General features: G+C 50.3%; 1 protein-coding gene across 7 annotated transcripts in view; it reads right to left on the reverse strand.

The window, feature by feature from the left end:
- Nucleotides 1–808: 808 nt before the first annotated feature.
- Nucleotides 809–18,693, reverse strand: part of Capg (capping actin protein, gelsolin like) — a 24,331-nt gene continuing 6,446 nt past the window's right edge. For 3 of the 7 annotated variants that reach the window (XM_033765140.1, XM_033765135.1, XM_010635254.3), the window contains 10 exons: nt 18,087–18,141; nt 8,337–8,372; nt 8,079–8,251; nt 7,834–7,988; nt 7,543–7,710; nt 4,700–4,849; nt 4,386–4,478; nt 3,819–3,951; nt 1,681–1,769; nt 809–1,121 (listed from right to left, as the gene is read on the reverse strand). In XM_033765140.1, coding sequence (XP_033621031.1) covers nt 1,056–1,121; nt 1,681–1,769; nt 3,819–3,951; nt 4,386–4,478; nt 4,700–4,849; nt 7,543–7,710; nt 7,834–7,988; nt 8,079–8,251; nt 8,337–8,359 — 1,050 coding nt within the window. In that variant the 5' untranslated portion in view covers nt 8,360–8,372; nt 18,087–18,141 and the 3' untranslated portion in view covers nt 809–1,055. The other 4 variants (XM_010635253.3, XM_010635256.3, XM_010635252.3 and 1 more) reach the window with 4 other exon arrangements.

Raw genomic sequence — 18,693 nt, forward strand, 5'->3', positions numbered from 1 at the left:
TGTGAAGTAGGGTTTTACCCCAGCCCAAACTGACCTTGAGGTGATCCTCCTGCCTCAGCCTCCACAGGGCTTGGGTCACAGTTGTTTGTCACCACATCCAGCTCTCTGAAGCAGTTCTTCAAATCCCCTTGGTGCCTTTGCAATGTGGATCAAAAACGAAGTGAACAGCTGGGGATTTAGCTCAGTGGTTCTACTGCCTGCCTTGCAAGCGCAAGGACCGGAGTTCAATCCCCAGTACCAAAAACAAAACAAAAAAACATAGTAAAAACGTAGTGAAGTCTGTTGCCAAGCACCACCCAATGGAAAAGAAGCCTTGTCAAAATATACACTTTGTCCTTGTCCTGCTTTATGTACCACATCTGGCACTGTGTGACTTCTGGCTTCTCCTCAAGGTCAAAATGACTGCGAAAAGTAAGTGTTTTAAATCAGTTCAGGACATGGAGGCAACCACTACAGTGCAGCTGAAGATACTCACAAAAGAGGACCCCAGAACTGCTTCAGAAAGTGACAAGAAGGATGGGATGTGTATTCGAAGTGAGGGAGAGAGCTCAGAGGATTTGTAGGAATGTCTTTTGAAACTTAAACATTTGCCATATTTTTACCACCCCTGTATACACTAAGAACTGCTCCTCCCGCTGAGCTACGCGCCAGCCTGAGCACTCTTATTTGAAGCTCCCGTGGGTTTATCAGGGGAAATGCTGGCTTGGATGGAGATGTGTCCTGAGAACAGCACACCTGTCCTGCTGGGAATGTGAGACTGAACTGAACCCCAGGCTGTAAGCGATCCCGGGTCTGGCGCTGGTCCACCTCCTTATTAAGTGCACAGCAGTGCCTGGCGGCCGCTGGAACTCCCAATTCCTCTGCCTCAGGCTTGCAAAGCCAGTGCCAGGTCTGCTTCAGCCTCAGCCCAGCGTGAGGCTGAACTGGGTGAACAGGGACGGGAGAAGAGCTGGGAAGGCACTGGTTTCCTTTATTGAACATCAGCAGGGGGGCATCCAGAGGAGGAGAAAGCAGGCGGAGGCAGGCAGGAAAGCAGGACAGGGCGGCGTCCATCCTCACTTCCAGTCCTTGAAGAACTGCTTGAAGATGGGACTCTCTCGGCCCTGGGGAAGAATCTCTACCTGCAGGACAGGGCAAGAAGTCTGGTTCACATGGCTGTTCATCATCCCTGCCCAGGCCAGGGAGGAGGGTGTCACACCAGGCCAGAGTGTGCATCCATCCAGGCCAGGGTACAAAGTGACAGCCATGCAGGCTAAGAAAACAGATGACACCTGTAATCTCAGCACTCAGGAGGATGAGGCAGGAAGATCGCTAGGAGTTCAAGGCCAGCCTGAACTATATAGTGAGACTCTGTCTAAAAAAAAAAAAAAAAGAAAAGACTTGGATGTAGCTGTGGTGGCACCCATCTGTAATCCCAGCACTCAGGAGGCTGAGACAGGAGGACTGCCATGAGTTCAAGGCCAGCCTGAACTACACTGAGACCCCGAAAAAGAAAAGAAGATGAGTTTTTAAAATTTAAGGATTGGTAAGGGCCTTCTCCCTTGTCACAGTGGTCTGAGAGGGAGGCCTAATTGTCCCTGACTGTGTCCAAAGTTCTTCTGCCCTCTTGTCCCATCTGAGAGGCATGGAGGCCACAGGAAGGGCCAAGGAGTGGGGCTGTGGATCTAGGCATTTCCTCACCTGAGTGTTGGAGGCATACTGCATACGGGAGATGAAGTCCTCGGCCACCCGGAGGGCTGCCTGCCGCTCCTTTTCATTAGCTTTTCGCCCTGGGTCACAGGAAGTGTATGTTTTAAAAGAGCAGGGACCCTCTTTAGCCTTCATCCCATTTTTCTTGAAATTTCTCCCCCTGCCCGTTTTTGTTTTATTTTTGCACTGAGGATTGAACCCAGGGCCTTCACTCTGAGCTACATCTTCAGCTGCTTTTATTTTAAGACAAGATCTCACTAAGTTACTAAACTGCCCAGGTTGGGCTCCAACTTGCGATCCTCCTGCTTCAGCCTCCCAGACTGCTGGAATTACAGGCTTGCACTGCCACACCCAGCACTTGAAATGTAAATGCATCCACAGAATAGCTGTGGATAATTGTAAAAATTATAATGCTGAAGAGCTCTTTGGAGGTATGAAGTCGGCTTCTTAAGAATTTTTCTAAATTGGCAGCTTGAAGCTAAATGAAAACTTCTGTTTTGCCTAGGTCTGATTAAAAGCCGGGAGGTGGGTGTGCTTCTGTGGCACAGGGCTTACCTGGCAAGCACCAGACCCTGGGATTTACTCCCAGGGCCACAAAGCTGCAACCACCTTCTTCTCTGACCAGAGCCCCAGGGGCATTTCAGCAGGATGAGGTTTACTCCCTTGCTTCAAACTGTAAGGCCAGGGCCCGGCCCCTCCCTATTGTGCTCCTGGCTCTGCTGTTTGCAGGCCTTTTTTGTAGCTAACTAGGACAAATGGTTTATTATAGAGGTGAAGCACAGACTCCATAATGCCAGCAGCCTAAATCGGCCTAATGGCTGCTCATAAAAGCAAAGCTCAGGTGGGTATGGTGGCACAGTTCTGTAAATCCCAGCAGTCTGGAAGACTGAGGCAGCGGGATCACATGTCCAATCCCAGGCAGGGCCACTTAGGCCCTGTCTCAAAAAGGGCTGGGGTTGTAACTCAGTTTGAAGGCCCTGGGTTCAATCCCTAGTATCCAAAACAAAACAAAATAAAGCCCACAGAGAATTAATTAACCCACTTTTTGCTTCCTTGCTTGGGGTTAGAGATGCTCCCATGGGCCTCTGAGACCCTCCATGACTGGCACCGGCTCACCCTTCCCGAGGCTGGGGCTGGCGGTTTCCTGGCTTTGGTTCACTGCACAACTATTTATTGAGCAAATGCTATTTCATCGCCTCTCAGGTAAACACAGTTCCTGCCTTTGAGAAACTTTTAATCTGGCCAGGGAAGGAAGACGTGTTGAGTAAAGCTAATCGAGCTGCGTACAGTGGCGCACACCTAAAATCATGCAGGAGGCTGAGGCAGGAGGATCACGGAGAGTGTGAGGCCAGCCTGGGCTACATAGTGAATTCCAGCCCAGCTTGAACTACATAGTAAGACCCTGTCACCAAAAGAAGAAAGAAAGAAACAGAAAGAGGGAAGGGAAGGAGGGAGGGAGGGAGGGAGGAAAGGAGGAAGGAAGGAAGGAAGGAACGGGAGAGAAAGGATAACCAGGGAAAAGTAACCAGGCTCCCAAGATCGCACAGGCTCCACGTGTAGTTTCAACATTTTCCCATGGTTAAAGTGAGCCAGGCAGGCTCTTGCAAAACAGCATTTCTCTTTCCAGCTGATACAATCTCAGAAAACAAGTTCTGCAAGTCTACCACCCACTTTATAAAGTGGTATTTTTGTTGTTGTTGTTCATTTTTTTTTTTTCTTTTTTGGTACTGGGGATCAAACTCGGGTCCTTGGGCTTGCAAGGCAGGCACCAGAACCTTTGAGCTAAATCCCTGGCCCTAAAGTGGTATTTAATTTAGCTAAAATCTGACCCCGTCATACTTGAGGCACAATCCCAGGATCAGAGGCTCCAGAGCCCTGAAGGCCTAGGACTGGGTTAGGGCCAGCAGTTCCCAAAGTATGGTACACAGGGAAACTGGTCAGATCAGCACAAGCCCAGGCTCCACCTCAGGAATGCTAGGGTAGGAAGCAGGTCCTAGCTGTGTGTTGGAGCAGGCTCTGGACATTTGAGGCTGGCCGTGCTTTTGGAGCTTCAGGGGTACAGACAGTGAAGAGAATAGCATTAGCCAGCCAGCTGCAGGACCTCGCACTGGTGCAAGGAGCCCACATACCCTTCCAGATGTAGATCTTGCCACAGAGCCCATTGTCCAGCACGAAGCAGTCATCAGGAATCAGCAGCTCGGGAGCAAAGGGGCTGGCGTCGGCCACCTTGGTCAGGTTCATCTGTCCGGTGGCATCAGAGACCTGGGCGGGAGGCAGCACAGTGCTGGATCTGAGACCAGGGAGCAGGCGCTAGTCCTCCCCAGCACCCTCTCCCTCCTCCCCTAGAGCCTCAGCCCAGCACGAAGCCTGGAAGGAACAGGGCCTGCTGCACTCTGCCTGCACCTTCAGCCCTGCACACAGAGGCCAAGAGCATCTGGAAATGAGTGGTTTCCAAACTACAAATACACACACAGAACTCAAAAAGGGGAAATCTCAGCAGGGGCTTCAAACTTTCACCAAGAACCAACTGGAAGCAAACGGCATTATCTCTTCCGGAAGTGCCGCTGCCATCCCCGTCCTCTCCTCCAGCCCTGCACAAACCTCCCTGTTTCCCATCATCCCCTCCTCAGCCCCGTGGCCCCTGGCTGCTCTGTGAAGCTCCCACCCCTCGCTGGTGCAGTGTCTCGAGGGCCCACCTTGTACAGAGCTGCGGCCTGGGCATTGGTCTGGTCAGCTGTGAGGTCCTCCTCGGGGTTGCCCTCCTTCAGAGTAGGCTTGGGGCCCAGAACCTGCAGGGGCCAATGCAGGTCAGGTTAGCTAGGATTCCTGCCCCGAAACATTCAAGCCACCTGAGCCAGGGCCACCCCTTCCAGGACACACTCACTATGCAGCTGTGTCCCAGCAGTCCCCCCATCCGCCATCCCCCCACCCCACCCCCGCAGGCATCACTGTCGCTCTTGGCCTTTCTAAGAAGCAGGGGCTCCCAGCCCACCTCTCCAGCATCTCTAACCTGGATCATCTCGCCAGGCTCCTCCCCATCGGTGACGATCTCCACCTGGGCCTTGCCCTGCCGCTCACTGTCCCGGATGGCCAGGGCCAGGTCCCTCGCCTTGTTGCGCTCCAGGATGTTGGACTTCCCCCCGCACCAAGCGAAGATGGTCTGCAGGCAGCAGGACACCCAGGTTAGAGCCAGCTGCCTTGATCCTGCCCCAGCTCAGGGGAAGGAAAGGCCCCTCTCCACCCCTCACTTCCTCTAAGGTGAGACAATTACAAAGGCAGAGACCTCTGAGAAGAGCAATGACAACTGCTCTAAGAGCACTTCCTGCCCACTCGCCATCTATCGCCCTGTTTTGTTTGTTGTTGTTTGAAACAGGGTCTCCTTATGCAGTTCAGGCTGGTCTTGAACTCCTAGGCTGGCCTTGAACTCATGGTCATCCTTCTGCCTTAGCCTCCCGATACTGGCGTTATAGGCATGTGCCACCATGCCCAGCTTGTTGTTTTTTAAAAATCCAGATCTCTTATCACCATGTATTTGACTCAACCATATATCTATCTCAACTGGGCATGATGCATGCTTGTAATCCCAGCACTTTGGGAGGGTGAAGCAGGAAGATCTCAAGTTCAAATAGAGAAACCGTTTTAAAAAAATTTTTTTTTTTTGGCACCTGGGAGTGAACTCGGGTCCTTGCGCTTATAAGGCAGGCCACCAAAACACTGAGCTAAATCCCAGGCCCAAAAAAATTGTTTTAAAGGATGGGGATATAGCTCAGTGCAAAGGCCCTGGGTTTGATTCCCAGTACCATAAAAATAGTCTAGTTCCTCTCTCTAGGAATTAAGCTGCAGGGCATAAAGGTTTCAGCAACCTTTTTTTTGGGGGGGTACCAGGGATCAAACTCAGATCCTTGCATTTGCAAGGCAGGCAGCGGAACCACTGAGCTAAATCCCCAGACACCCCCCCCATCTTTTTTGTTTTCTTTTACTGGGGATTGAACTCAGGACCTTGTGCTTGTGAGGCAGTTGGCAGCATCACTAAGCTAAATCCCCAGCCCTAAATTTTGTTTTGTTTTTGGTACCAGGGATCAAACTCAAGACCTTGTGCTTGCAAGGCAGGTTGCAGAACCACTGAGCTAAATCCCTGGCCCTAAGTTTTATTTTGTTCATGGCTATATAATCACTGCTAAAACAGAGCTGGCACATACTTAGGCCCAAAAGAAAGAGATTCTGAATGAATGGATGGGTGGGTGAATTAGTGAATGAATTTGTGGCTAAGTGAATGGGTGAACTGGTGAATAACCAGTGGATAAATGAATGAATGGGTGAATTAATGAATGGGTAGATCAATGAATTGATGAATTAATGGGTGGATGGATGGGTGACTGGTGGATGAATGAATTGGTGCCCGAATGAGAGAGTAGGTGGGTGAGTGGGTGAGTGGGTGAATACAATGGTGGCAGAGCTCAGTATCTCACACCCATCTCTCCTGACTTGCCAATCGGTGGTGAGATCTGTTAGCTGTTTTCCCTACCTAATCCACCACATCAAATCCCCTCCACAAACAGCTCCTGGATTGACCTTCCAGCCCCAAATCTTCACTGAGACTCCCGAAAGACATTCAGCGTCCTCATGAACGGGGTCCTGCTGTCAGAGCTGCACTACCCCCACTGCACCCGTTCCCACTCACATTCCGGTTTCCATCTGCATCTGCATCCTCCCGTTCATTTAGCTGTATGACACCCCTCCCCCAAGGTCCTGGGACAAGTGGCTTTGGCTCAGGCTCAAGGCCCCTGTCCTGAGCATCCCTGGTCCCTGGCTGCAGCTGCCGTCACACCCTTCTGTGGGTGACAGCAAGTGACCAGCCCACCCTGGCTGCCTCCACGAATGAGCTTCTGTGGTACCAGTGCAGGCTCAGACAGCATCACAGACTCATGGAACGAGCGAGCAAGTGAATAAAACTAATGAAAATGTCCAGCAAGCAACTAACCCAGAGCTATGGAAGGCTTCTAAAAGAAAGGGGAGGTAAGCTCCAGAGCCTTAGGCTGAATATCAGGGCTCTGGTTTCCATCCTTAGAGAGTCAGCCCTCCACATCTGTGAGTTCCACCAGAGTCAAGTGACTGAGGATCAAAAATATTCAGGAAAAGACTGAGCATGGTGGTATACCCCTGTAATCCCAGTATTCGGGAGGGTGAGGCAGGAGGATCACCATGAGTTCAAGGCCAGCCTGGGCTATATTGTGAGACCTTGTCTCAAAAATAAAAATAAAAATAAACTGTATCTCTACTAAACATGTACAGACTTTTTCTTGTCATTATTCCCTAAACAACACAGGGCAACTATTCACACAGCATTTATCTTGTCATCAGTGTTCTGAGTCATCTAGAGATGGCACATATGGGAAATATGTCTATAATCCCAGCACTGTGGGAGAGCTTGTGATTTAGTGAGAATACGTCTCAAAATCTAAAATTTTGGCCAGGCGTGGTGGTGCACACCTACAATCCCAGCACTCTGGGAGGCTGAGAGGCTGGGGGACGGTCAGTGGTGAGTTCAAGTTCAGCCTGGACAACCCAGTGACTTACCATGATCCTACCTCAAAATAAAAAATGAAGAGAGGTCTGGGGATGTAGCTCAGCATGAAGGCCTGGGCAGTTTACATGGCAAGACACCATCTCATGTGGAGGTCTTGAGCATGTGAGGGGGCCCAGGAAACAATCTCCACAGACACAGAGTCTAGCTGCCCAGTGTGTTTTCTTAGCCTGGGGCAGTGGCCATGGGATGGGCTCCAGCCTCCAAGCCCCAGCCCCTTCCTTGGGCTTCTGGCTCAGCCTCTTTCTCACAGTGCTCCCCGAACCCACCTGGCCCAGGTCCAGGATGAAGCAGTCCCCAGTGTTGAAGCTGCCCCAGCTCAGCGCTCGCTCAGTGGCCCGGATGTTCTTCTTCCCCTTCACCTGGTAAAGTTTCTTGATGGCAGTCGGGGCTGTCCCTGGAGAGGTCTTGTGAAAGGCAGACTCCACTCCACCCTCCTGCAGCCAGAAGGCGGCCTGAGTGAGGCTGCACCCCATCCCACTGGGAGACCGCAGAAAGGGGGCCCCAGCTCCGAGTGCACCCTGGACCTCTGCGGGGAGGGTGCCCGGGGAGTCTCTGACCTGGTATTTGAGGCCCCTCGGGAAGTAGCTCATGAAGAGGTCGGACTCGTTGCCCTGCACCTCGCGGTGCTGCACAGGCCGCTCCCCAAGCAGTGTGTTGAGGTGCACAGCCAGCACGGCGCAGGCTCCCTGCTCATCGCGGGACGACTGCTGGCCTGTGACAGGTGGGGGGCAGACAAGAGCCCTGACACCCGGGCCAGCCCCACCCTGCCCAGGCCCACGCCCTTCCCACCCCCACCCCTTACCTATCCACAGGTGCAGGTGCGAGAGCTCTTCTGGGCCGTTGTGCAACACCAGGTAGGAGTCCCCAGAGAAGAAGACGCCCTGGTTCTCGGGGGCCACAGGCACTGGCTTCAGCTTCTCCACTCGCCATATGTGCAGGCCAGGAGCCTGCACAGAGGCTGGGAACGGGGAGCCGCTGTGGGGGAGGAGAGCGGTGCACCGCTGCTCAAGCCCAGGCACCTGGGAAGTGAGCAGGAAGGGGAAGTGTGGGCACTGCCTACCTGTGGGGGACGGGTGTGTACATGCTGCATCCAGATCTGCAAGACAGAAGCCATCATCAGTCGGGGTGCGGAACAGCCGCCTACCACGTGGGCCTGGGGTGGCCCTTCTAGGTGGCCAGCAGCCCTGTACGCATCAGCTAACTCACGGCCAAGGACCCAAGCAAAGACTATAAGGCTGAGATAGTTTAAGTTGAGAGTGAGTGGCTCAGGGAAACCAGATTCTGCCCCCTGAGCCACAACCTGTCACCCACACCCACCTTTCACTTTGGACTCCTAACCCTGGGCATTGCACAAGGCTGGGACACAGCTCTCTAGCAGAAAAATCTAAAACCCATGACTTGAACTATGCATAATGGCACATGCCTGTGATCCCAGTTCACAAGAGGCTGAGGCAGGAGGACTGCTGTGAGTTTGAGGCCAGCATGGGCTACATAGCAAGACTCTGTTTCAACACTTGATCTTAGCCAAAAGGCCCAGAAGTGATAAGACTATATCTCAAAAAACAACAAAACAAAAATATTTTAATAAAAAATAAAATTAATGGGCTGGGAATTTAGCTCAGTGGTTCCAGTGCCTGCCTTGCAAACACAAGTCTGAGTGCGATCCCCGGTACCCCCCAAAATTAATAATAAATAAAAAAATAAAATTAATGACTTAAATTTCCACCATAAAAGAAAAAGCAAAAACCCCACATAATTAAAGAAATTAATTCAAAAATAAAATAAAAGCAGCAATTAATAAACAAAGCAATAGAATAAAAAGTGAGAATGAAAAATTGACAAAACTTATTTTTAAATTTTTGGGTTTTTGTTTTTACTTTGCTTTTTTTTTTTTTTTGAGACAGGGTCTCTCTCACTGCTGAAGTTCAGGCTGAACTCACTATGTAGTCTAGACTAGTCTCAAAATGAAATCTTTTTAAAAAGAAAATCAATAAAAATAATTTAGACAAACTGAACAGAAAAAAAAGATACAAACTTCCGATAAAGAAATGAGAGAGATAATACTGCTACAAAATCTACAGATATTAAAATGAAAAACAGGCCAACAGTGGTGGTGTACATTTGTAATCCCAGCATTCTGGGTAGCTGAGGCAGGAGGAGTGAGAAATTCAAGCCCAGCCTGGGCAATTTAGTGGATTCTGTCTCAAAATAAAAATATGACAGGGGCCGGGGATTTAGCTCAGTGGTTCTGCCACCTGCCTTGAAAGTGCAAGGTCCTGAGTTCAATGCCCAGTACAAAACAAAACAAAAATGAAGTAAATAAATAAATAAATAAGGGGGGTGGGATTGGGGATGTAGCTCAGTATAAAGGCCCTGGGTTCCATCATCAGCACTGACCAAAACAAACAAACAAACAAACACACAAATAAAAAGGGCTGGGAAGGCAGCACTGGCCTAGCATTCCTGAGGTGGAAGAAAAGGAAGAGGGGCGGATGGAGCCGGAAGAAAAGGATTACTTTGTTGGGACTTAGAAAGTAACACCCAAAGCATGTCAGTTTGGGATTCTGACAAGTTTAAAGAAACCCTCCGACCTTCTCCCACCACACACCCCATCCCCCTTTCCCCAGGTGTGGGAGGGGCAAGGGGCATTCCGTGAAGATCCCTTAGCTGATGACAGTAGGACAGCAGTCCTTACATCCCTTCCCCTCCCAAGTCCCCCAGAAAAGAGGATTAGGTAACAGAAGCTGGGCCACAGCAGCCCCGTGCACCTCTGTAGCTGTTACCTAAGGGGCCTCCTTTACACAGCCACAGGACGCAGCTTCTCCTTGAGCTTCTTCCCCTGCCTCCCAGAACTCTGGTCAACTCCCTGAGAGAGCGGAGAGCCAAAGCCCTCTCCTTTCCCTGGGGCAGAATGCTTTAAACCTCTCACATCTCAATGACTACTGTGCACTTGCACAGAATAAATGGAGTGTCTTTCCTTCCACTAACCTGTCTACTGTCCATTTAGTTTATAGACTTAAATATCAAACCTTGGGGAGAAGATTGCCCTCACTCCTACAACTCTATAAGCCTACTATTTCTTTTCTTTTCTTTTTTCTTTCTTTTTTTTTTTTTTTTTTTTTTTTTTTTTTTTTGAGACCAGGTCTTGCTATAGTTCAGGCTGGAATTGAACTCATAGCAATCCTTCTACCTCAACCTCCCAGGTGCTGGGATTATAGGCATGCACCGTCCTACAATTTCTGTTTTTGTTTTTGTTTTTGTTTTTTTGAGATAGGGTCTCACTGTAGTGGAGACTGACCTGGAACTCACTATGTATGTAGCCCAGGCTGGTCTCGAACTCACAGCAATCCTGCTGCCTGAGCCTCCTGAGTGCTAGAATTACAAGCGTGTGCCACCAAGCCCGGCTAGTCCTACAATTTCTTGAAAAAATAAATTTGTAATTTTTTGTTTGTTTGTTTTTTAAAGACATGGTCTTACCATGTAGCTCAGCTGGCCTTGAATTCATTACAGAGCCCAGGCTGGCTACAAACTCACCGTGATCTTCCTGCCTCAGTTTCCCAAGTGCTGGGATTACAAGTGTGCACTACCAGCCTAATTTAAATTTGACAACTCCTCATTAAGTCTTTATGGGTAAATCCTACCAAAAACATTTAAAGAAGATACGACACCAATTTTATACAAACTTGTTCAGAATGTAGAAAATTCATCCTATGCTGCAAGCATTATCCTGATAACAAACCAGATAAATATAAGAAAATTACAGACCAGTATCTCTCATGAACATAGAAACAACAGAAACAAAAATTCCACAAAATTCTAGTGAATGGAAGTCAATAACATTTTTTAAAGATAACATGATGAGGGCCAGGGATTTAGCTCAGCAGTTTGGTGGCCTGCCTTGCAAGCAGCAAGGACCCAAGTTCAATCCCTGCTACTAAAAAAAAAAAAAAAAAATAGCATGATGAAATGAGGTTTATCCCAGGAATGCAAGGTTGGTTTAACATTTGAAACTCAACCCATGTAAACCATCCTATTAGCAAATATGTGTGTGACAAAGAGACATGGGGGGAATCTAATTAGATGCAGAAAAACCATTTAGCAAAAGTGTATATCCATTCCTGATTTTTAAAAAATCTTTTGGCAAACTAGGAATATAAGGAAACTTCCTTAACCTGAAAAAGGCATCTACCGAAAAGAAAAAATTTAAAGCCTTCAGCTAACATTAGACTTAACAGCTGCTCCAATGCTAAACTCTCTCCTTGGGGAAACTCACCCATTCCCAGGCATGCACCTGGCTGTGCCCAGCTCACCTCAGTGTAAGTGAGGAAAGCCATCTCTATTCTGTAAGTCAATGGGGATGCCCGTTTTGGGACAAGAGGTATTAGAGCAGGGGAGAATGCTAAGACAAATCTTATGTGTGGTATCTAGATGTCCCCCCAACGCCTTATGTGCTCAGGTGGGCTTTTGGGAGTGACTGGATCACAGATGTGTGATAATAGATTAGTCCACGATTGTTTTAGCACAGTTATGGGTGTGAACATGGACTTACTAAAGAGGGAACCCCCTGGGCATGGGTGGCACTAACCAATTGGCTTGCAGCCTGGATGGAATAAAAAGAAAGAAGGAAGGCTCATTGCTTCCTGCCTGCCAAGCCATGGACTGTTTTTCCTCTGCTGTACCCTTCCACCCTGCCACCCTGCCTTGGGGCCAGACGATTAAAATGAAACCTTTACAAACAGCAGCCAAAATAAACCATTCCTCCTCTGACTTGTGGATGTCCGCATATTTTGTCGTAGCAAACAAGAAAGTAACCAAGACAACAAACACTTAAACAACAAAATGCATTAACTTCTTAAAAAGTCAGGATATGGCCAGGTGCAGTGGCTTATAAATCAGGTATTCCAGAGGCTGAGGCCTGCAGATTGTGAGGTTGAAGCCAGACTGGTCTACATAGCAGATTCAAGGTCAACCTTAGTGATATAGCAAAAAAGAAAGAAGAGGGCGGGCAATTTAGCTCAGCGGTTCTGCTGCCTGCCTCACAAGCACAAGGTCCCGAGTTCAATCCCCAATACCAAAAATACAAAAAACAAAAAGAAAGAAGAAAAAAATAAATTCCGAAAATGCAGTCAGTACAGCTTCACCCACAACCTTGGATATGTTCTCATCCCAGCCCAGTTTCTCTGGAGGGACTTAAAATGCAGAGCTCACACCAGCAGGCACACTGGGTCCACCCAGCTATGGCACAAGGTTAGGGCCTGGGAAACTGAGGGGGAGATTGCAAAGAGGCATCATGAGGAGATTCTTGCAGGTAGGGACTGCTGGAGGGGAGAAGAGTGAGCTTTGAAGGATGGCTTTTTTTTTTTCCAGGCTTCTTAGTTTTGTTTGTGCTCTCCTGAGAGTAGCTCTGAGAGCAGACTGGCTTTGAGACCCTGCTATGGTAAGTCTGACCCAGCATTGCAAATAAAATAAAAAGAAATAGTAAAGCCCGAGTAGGAAACAGAGCAGAGGCAGGAGCAGTGCAAAGGCATGAGCTAGGAAGGCGGTCTTGGCATTGCGCTTCCGAGGCAGGGAGGCAGGGGGAGCAAGGGAGGGAACCGACACTTTCTGTCCCTCAGGGTCACATGCTGTGCCCACATCCCAGCCTATAACTCAAGTCTGCTGCGGTGGGCCAGTTGCTCCAACCCAAGCCATTGGGCACAGCCCGGAGAGAAAATGGAGCAAGGAATCTCAGCTTCACTGAAATGAGAACTCTGGCTATAACTCAAAATCAGGTAGCTCCCATATGGACGCTGTAACACCCCTTCCCCCAGTCACTCAGGGTCCACACGAAGGATTCCCCCGCTGCCTGCCCCTTCCTTTACCCTGGCTGCCTGTTACCATTACCTCAGACTATATCAAATGTACAAGCTAGCCGGGTTTGATGGTGCATGTCTGTGATCCCAGCACTCTGGAGGCTGAGGCAGGAGGAGCACGATTCTGAGGCCAGCAAGGGTTATGAAGTTCAAGACTGAATTACATGGCAGACTCTGTCTCAACTCCACCCTCCAAAAGAGAATCCCATCATAACCTTCTTTCTACCTATGTTTCCTTTCAGTGCTTTTCCTTCCCCAACCCTCATCATGCTTTTGGACTTTAAATCCCCACTGGCCTGAGCCATACTTGCATTTGGGCTCAATCCCTCCCTGTTGCTGTGGTCCATATACTTATGGTGATGGTCCTGATATAGTGCCCCTCATCTTGCTGTAACATGTACCCAGTAAATTTTTCCTTACAGTTGCCCACACCCGAGGCCTGGAGATTTTGATTCCAGAGGTCAGCAGTGGGGCTGAGCATCCATATATTTTGTTTTCTTTTTGAGACAGAATCTCAGTTCATAGATCAGGCTGGCTTCGAACTTGCAGCAATCCTCCTGCCTCGGCCTCCAGAGTTCTGGGATCACAGGTGTGCTCTACCACACCCAGGTCATCCATTTTATGAATGTTGGAAGTGATGCTGATTCTGCAGGTGGACTCTGTGCAGTACAAGGTCTCCCACTTGGTGCCCTGGAATCACCAGGGGCTCTTAAAACTCCTGATGCCTAGGCCCCATGCTCAGCTAGCTAAGCTCAGACCCCAGGGTGGAGGCTGGGCCTGGGTATTTGGAAACCATCAGGTCAGGCAGAGCACCCTCTGTCCCTCAAGCCCTGTCCCCGGCTCCCCTGGAGATGGTCCCTCTGACCGATCAGTGGGCTTCTCTCTTGGCTTCCTCAGTGCCCACCTCCAGCCTCACAGCCATGGGTCTCCATCCCTGCAGGCTAAATCAAGCTCCCAGTGTCTCACCAGGGCAAGGGCACCTAGTCCCCCTGCACATCCCTCGAGCAGCTTGAGACAGTTTGGTCCTTCCGTCCCGTCTGGGCTGGGGGCTCAGCCCTAGAAGGTCTTGAGATGGGGAAGAACAGCCCACGTATCGTGGTTTAATGGGGGGGTGCAACAAAGTGGGGTGCTGTCACCATGAAGCCACAGACAAACTTCCCCTAGGTGGGGGAAGTCACAGCCTCTGAGGTCAGCTTAGTGTTTATCTAGTTCCGCTCCACACTGCCTTCCAGCACAGAACACCCACACGAACGCACAGTGTGGAAATCTCTTCTACAGCTCCTCTCAGTATCCTCTTCTTGCGTGCTTCTGATGTTGGGGAGCTCTCCACTTTACACCGCCTGCCTCTGCTCCATCCCTCCTGCAGCGGGGACTGAACCCAGGACCCTGTACTGTACCTGCTGGGCAAGCTCTCTCCTTGAGCAGCATCCCAGCCCCGCCCCCTCTGGCTCCTGCCCTGCTGAGGAAGACTGCTTGTGCCCACTCTGCCACAGTGCCCGAATCACAGACCTGCCCATCTCTCTTCTGCTATGGAGCTTTTAGAGCAGGAACCAACTGGATCGGCCTCTCTGGGTCCAGTTGCAGCCTCTCAGTGCCTGCTACCGTGCAGGCGCTCAGAGAACACATTCCCTAACTGGGCCTGTGGGGAGGGTGAGGAGACCACAGGGACCCACCAACCAGGGTTGCAGCAGGTGCTTTGGGTGGGCTGAGAGCAGGGTGAGGGGTCTCATCAGGCTGTTGTGAGGAGTGGGCTGCTGGCTGCCCATGGCAGTGACTTAGCCGTCTTTGACACCAGACTGGGACACCAGGAGCGGGGTCGCTGTAGGGCACATCTTTAAGAAGATGCCCGACAGTGACCCAATCCTGCCGGTCCCAGCTGTACCATCACCCTTCTGTCCATCCCCAACAGGTAGATCCCTTCACCTCAGGTCCCCATCTGTCACTGCACAGAAGTGAAGTGGCACAGAAACCAAGCAGACTCTCCAGCCTGGGACACTTTGGGGATTCAGGCCTGACACCAAAAGGGCCTCAACCTCTACTCATGCAGCCCCTCAGCTGGGATTGTGAAGGCACCTCCTGCCTTTGAATTTATGGCTGAACTGAGCAAAGTCTGGAACCACACCTCCTGTAATCCCTGCACCAGGGAGGCCAAGGCAGGAGGGAGGCCAAGGCAGGAGGAACGCTGGGAGTTTAGGGCCAGCCTGAACTGCATAGAGACCCTGTCTCAAAAAACCAAAAACAGGGCTGGAGATTCAGTTCAGTGGCACTAAACCAGCCTCAGAAGTACAAGGTCCTGAGTTTGATCTGCCGTACAGAAACAAACAAAAAGAAATAGACCCCAAAAAACCACCAACAATTCACATGGCCAGACCTGCCTCGCCCCTCCCTAATCCCTCCAGCCCGGTCTCCCCACAGGTGCCCCCAAGTCTGAGTTCACCTCCAGGCAGGCTGAAGGCCTTCAGAAGTCCCACTTGCAAGTCTGGCACCTCTGCCCCTAGGCCAGAGCCAGAAGCCCAGCCTCGGCCCCTCATGTGAGTCTCAGGGCCATCCTACTCGACCCACCCAGCCCCAGGCAGCCACGAGGCTGCAGTCACGCGAGGCATCTGGAGCCTGCCTAAGCCACAGGGATGCGAATCCTGGCTCTAGTTTCCAGACCGGGGCAGCCACGCCAGAGGGTCCCCGCCAGCCCCCTCCCAGGGGCCAGCTCCCCTCTCACCCCGTCAACTTCTTCCTCCCGCGCTTCTCAGGCTCTTCTTCTTTCTAGCTGGCCCCGCCCACTCTCCCTTCCTTCCCTGCCCCACCCGGGCAGGGCGGTGCCGCGGCAGCAGCGGGTGCTGCCAGCCCAGCTTGCCCCGGGCTCACAGGGAAGCCGCAGGTCCCACCCTTGTCACCGTGGCCTCGGCAGAGGCAGGCGCTGGGGCACCTCCGAGTCTGGGACCCTCCAGGAAAGCCCTGTTCCCCACTCACTGGCCAAGGCAGGGTCCCGGCAGCCGGCGATCCCGTGCTGTCCGGTTAGTCACATTTCCTGGATGGGGTCAGGCTACCAATCACTTTTTCCTCCCTCCTCCCCCTAACTAGTCTTTCCCCTTGCCCGGAATGCAACTTCCCCTCCCTTCAAACTCAGTTGTGAGATAGGTGCACAGGGCCTGATTTAGTCCGGCTACTCCCAGCTACTCAGGAACTGGAGTAGGAGAATACAAAAAACAACTAAAATAGCAGGGCCGGCGTGGTGGTGCATGCCTGTAATCATAGGCTGAGGCAGGAGGATTCCCCCACCCCGAGTTTGACGCCAGCCAGTGCTACATAACGAGTTCAAAGTTAGCTGAACTAATAGAGTCCCTGTCTCAACAAACACAATTTTTTAAAAATAGGCAACTGAAATAAATAGACGCTTCTCAGAAAAAAGAAGTACAGATGGCCAATTCATACATGAAAAAATGTTTAACATCTCTGGCCACTTGAGAAATGTGAATTAAAACAATACTGAGATTCCATCACTCCAAAAAACAACAGCTAATAAGAATTAAAACACAGCAACCCTAAAAGTTCCTAATGTGCTTAACAGAATTTCAAATTACATAAAAGAAAATGATAGAACTACAAGAAAAAAAAGGAAACTTTTGCAGTGTTAGATATATGTTCATTATCTTAATTATGGTGATGGTTTCATGAATATTTACACCTCTTAAAGCTTATCAAACCCTGTGCTTTAAGTATGTAATATATATAAATATGTTCAAGCGTGTGTTCCTGAACGCTGTTAAAAAAGGATAGTGGAAATCTGAAAGAACAAGATGAGCAAATTATTTAGTAAAAAATTAATGTCTATTTTTGCTTTATCAGAAAAAAAGATGTAACCCCCATGATAAATGTGATTATCCCCTGCTGCAAACATAAACTAATAAAAAAGTAAAAATAAAAAACAAATAAAAAATGAATAAAGGTATAAAGGGCTGGGATGTAGCTCAGCATTCCATGGGTTCAATGGCCAGTTCCCAGTTTCAGAAATAAAGAGACAAACATACAAATCAAGCCAGTTCCAAGGGTGTGGTGGAGGAGGTCTCACGCAAGCCCAAAACCACTCAAAGGCCGCCCCTTGGTCTGCTGCTGCTGTCACAGTGGGGGGGGAGTCTGTGAGACAGCAATGACAGTGACTCAGGCAGGGCCCAGGGCAACCACCCCCTACACCATAGTCCGGAGGCCCCGAGGACACACAAGAAGCAAGAGAGGCTCCAGTTCCCTCCTGGATCCATGGGGAAAGAAAAGCGAGGGTCCAGGTAAGGCCCCAAAGTGTGGGACTTGCTGCCCAGGAACCTGGCAGGCCTGTGCTGGAAAAGTGCTGGTCAGCAGCTGGTTTAGCTGGGCTTGTTGTCACACGCCTAGAATCCCAGCACTTGGAGGCAGGAGGGTCACTGCAAACTCAAGGCCATTCTGGGCTATATAGAGTATTCAAGGCCAGCCTGAACTACATAGTAAGACCTGGTTTCAAAAAAATAAAAAGCATTCTCATCTCAGTGTTCAGGGTCAAAGTCCCCAGCCAGGGACGGTCCTGGGTGCAGGAGAGAAAATCTGGAAGAGCTTTCCTGGTTAGTCATCCTGCAGACCAAACGGTGTCACCTCGCTGCTTAAACAGACTCAAGCAGAGTCTTGGGGAGATGTTTCTCATTGGAACTAAACCAAGCCATGCACTTGGTCTCACCAGAGCACCATGGGAAGTCACATGTTCTCGAAACCACTGGCAGCCAAGGTCCCCACTGCCACTGACAGAACAGGCTGGCTCAGAACTCATCCCTGTCCTCACTGAAAGCACAGGCTGCACAGGACCCCAGAGTGGGAAGCTTAGAGTGGTACAGTTTGGGCTGGGGATTTAGCTCAGTGGTGCTATCACCTGCCTCCCAAGTGCAAGGACCAGAGTTCCATCCCTGGGGGGAAAAAAGTGGTACAGTTTGGACACTTACCAGAAGCCCTTCCTCAGACCAAGAATACAACCTCCCGTACCCTGCTTTTGTCAATCTATAAAATAAGGATACAGAAAAAAAAAATGTGATGATTAAATGAAATCTTATCATTAAGCAAATAATAGGTGCTCAGTAAATCGAGCCCGCTTTCTCTTCCCTTTGGGGCACCATTCATCCCAGCAATAGGAGTTTACAAAGGGGCGGCACCCACAAGCCCAGCGGGCCGGGATGAATGCGAATCACTGTTGCTGCTACCCTGGAGCCTCTCCTGGCTACGGAGGCCCGGTCCCGGGGCGGGGTGGGGTTTGCAGAGAAAGCCCGAAACCAAACAGCAGGTCCTTGCGGGCTCAGCGCTGGTGCCAGTGGATTAATCTGGAAAGAGACTCCAGAACTTGCTTTTCAGAAGACTCCAATTTTTCTCTTCCTTCGGTTTCCCCCGCGCAAACCTACTTGAGTTTGTCCCAAGTGGAGTCAAAGAAACATTTCTGCCCCGAGGCCCCGCCTACTGGCGGGATCCGGCCGCCCGGGTGGGGACAGAGAGGAGGGTGCGGGACGGAGCGCCCTGCTACACCTCGGACCCCATAATCCTCCGACGCCCCCAACCCCC

This window comes from Fukomys damarensis, unplaced genomic scaffold (genome assembly GCF_012274545.1).
Source record: "Fukomys damarensis isolate Sample0158 unplaced genomic scaffold, DMR_v1.0_HiC HiC_scaffold_2, whole genome shotgun sequence".
Taxonomy (NCBI): Eukaryota; Metazoa; Chordata; class Mammalia; order Rodentia; family Bathyergidae; genus Fukomys; species Fukomys damarensis.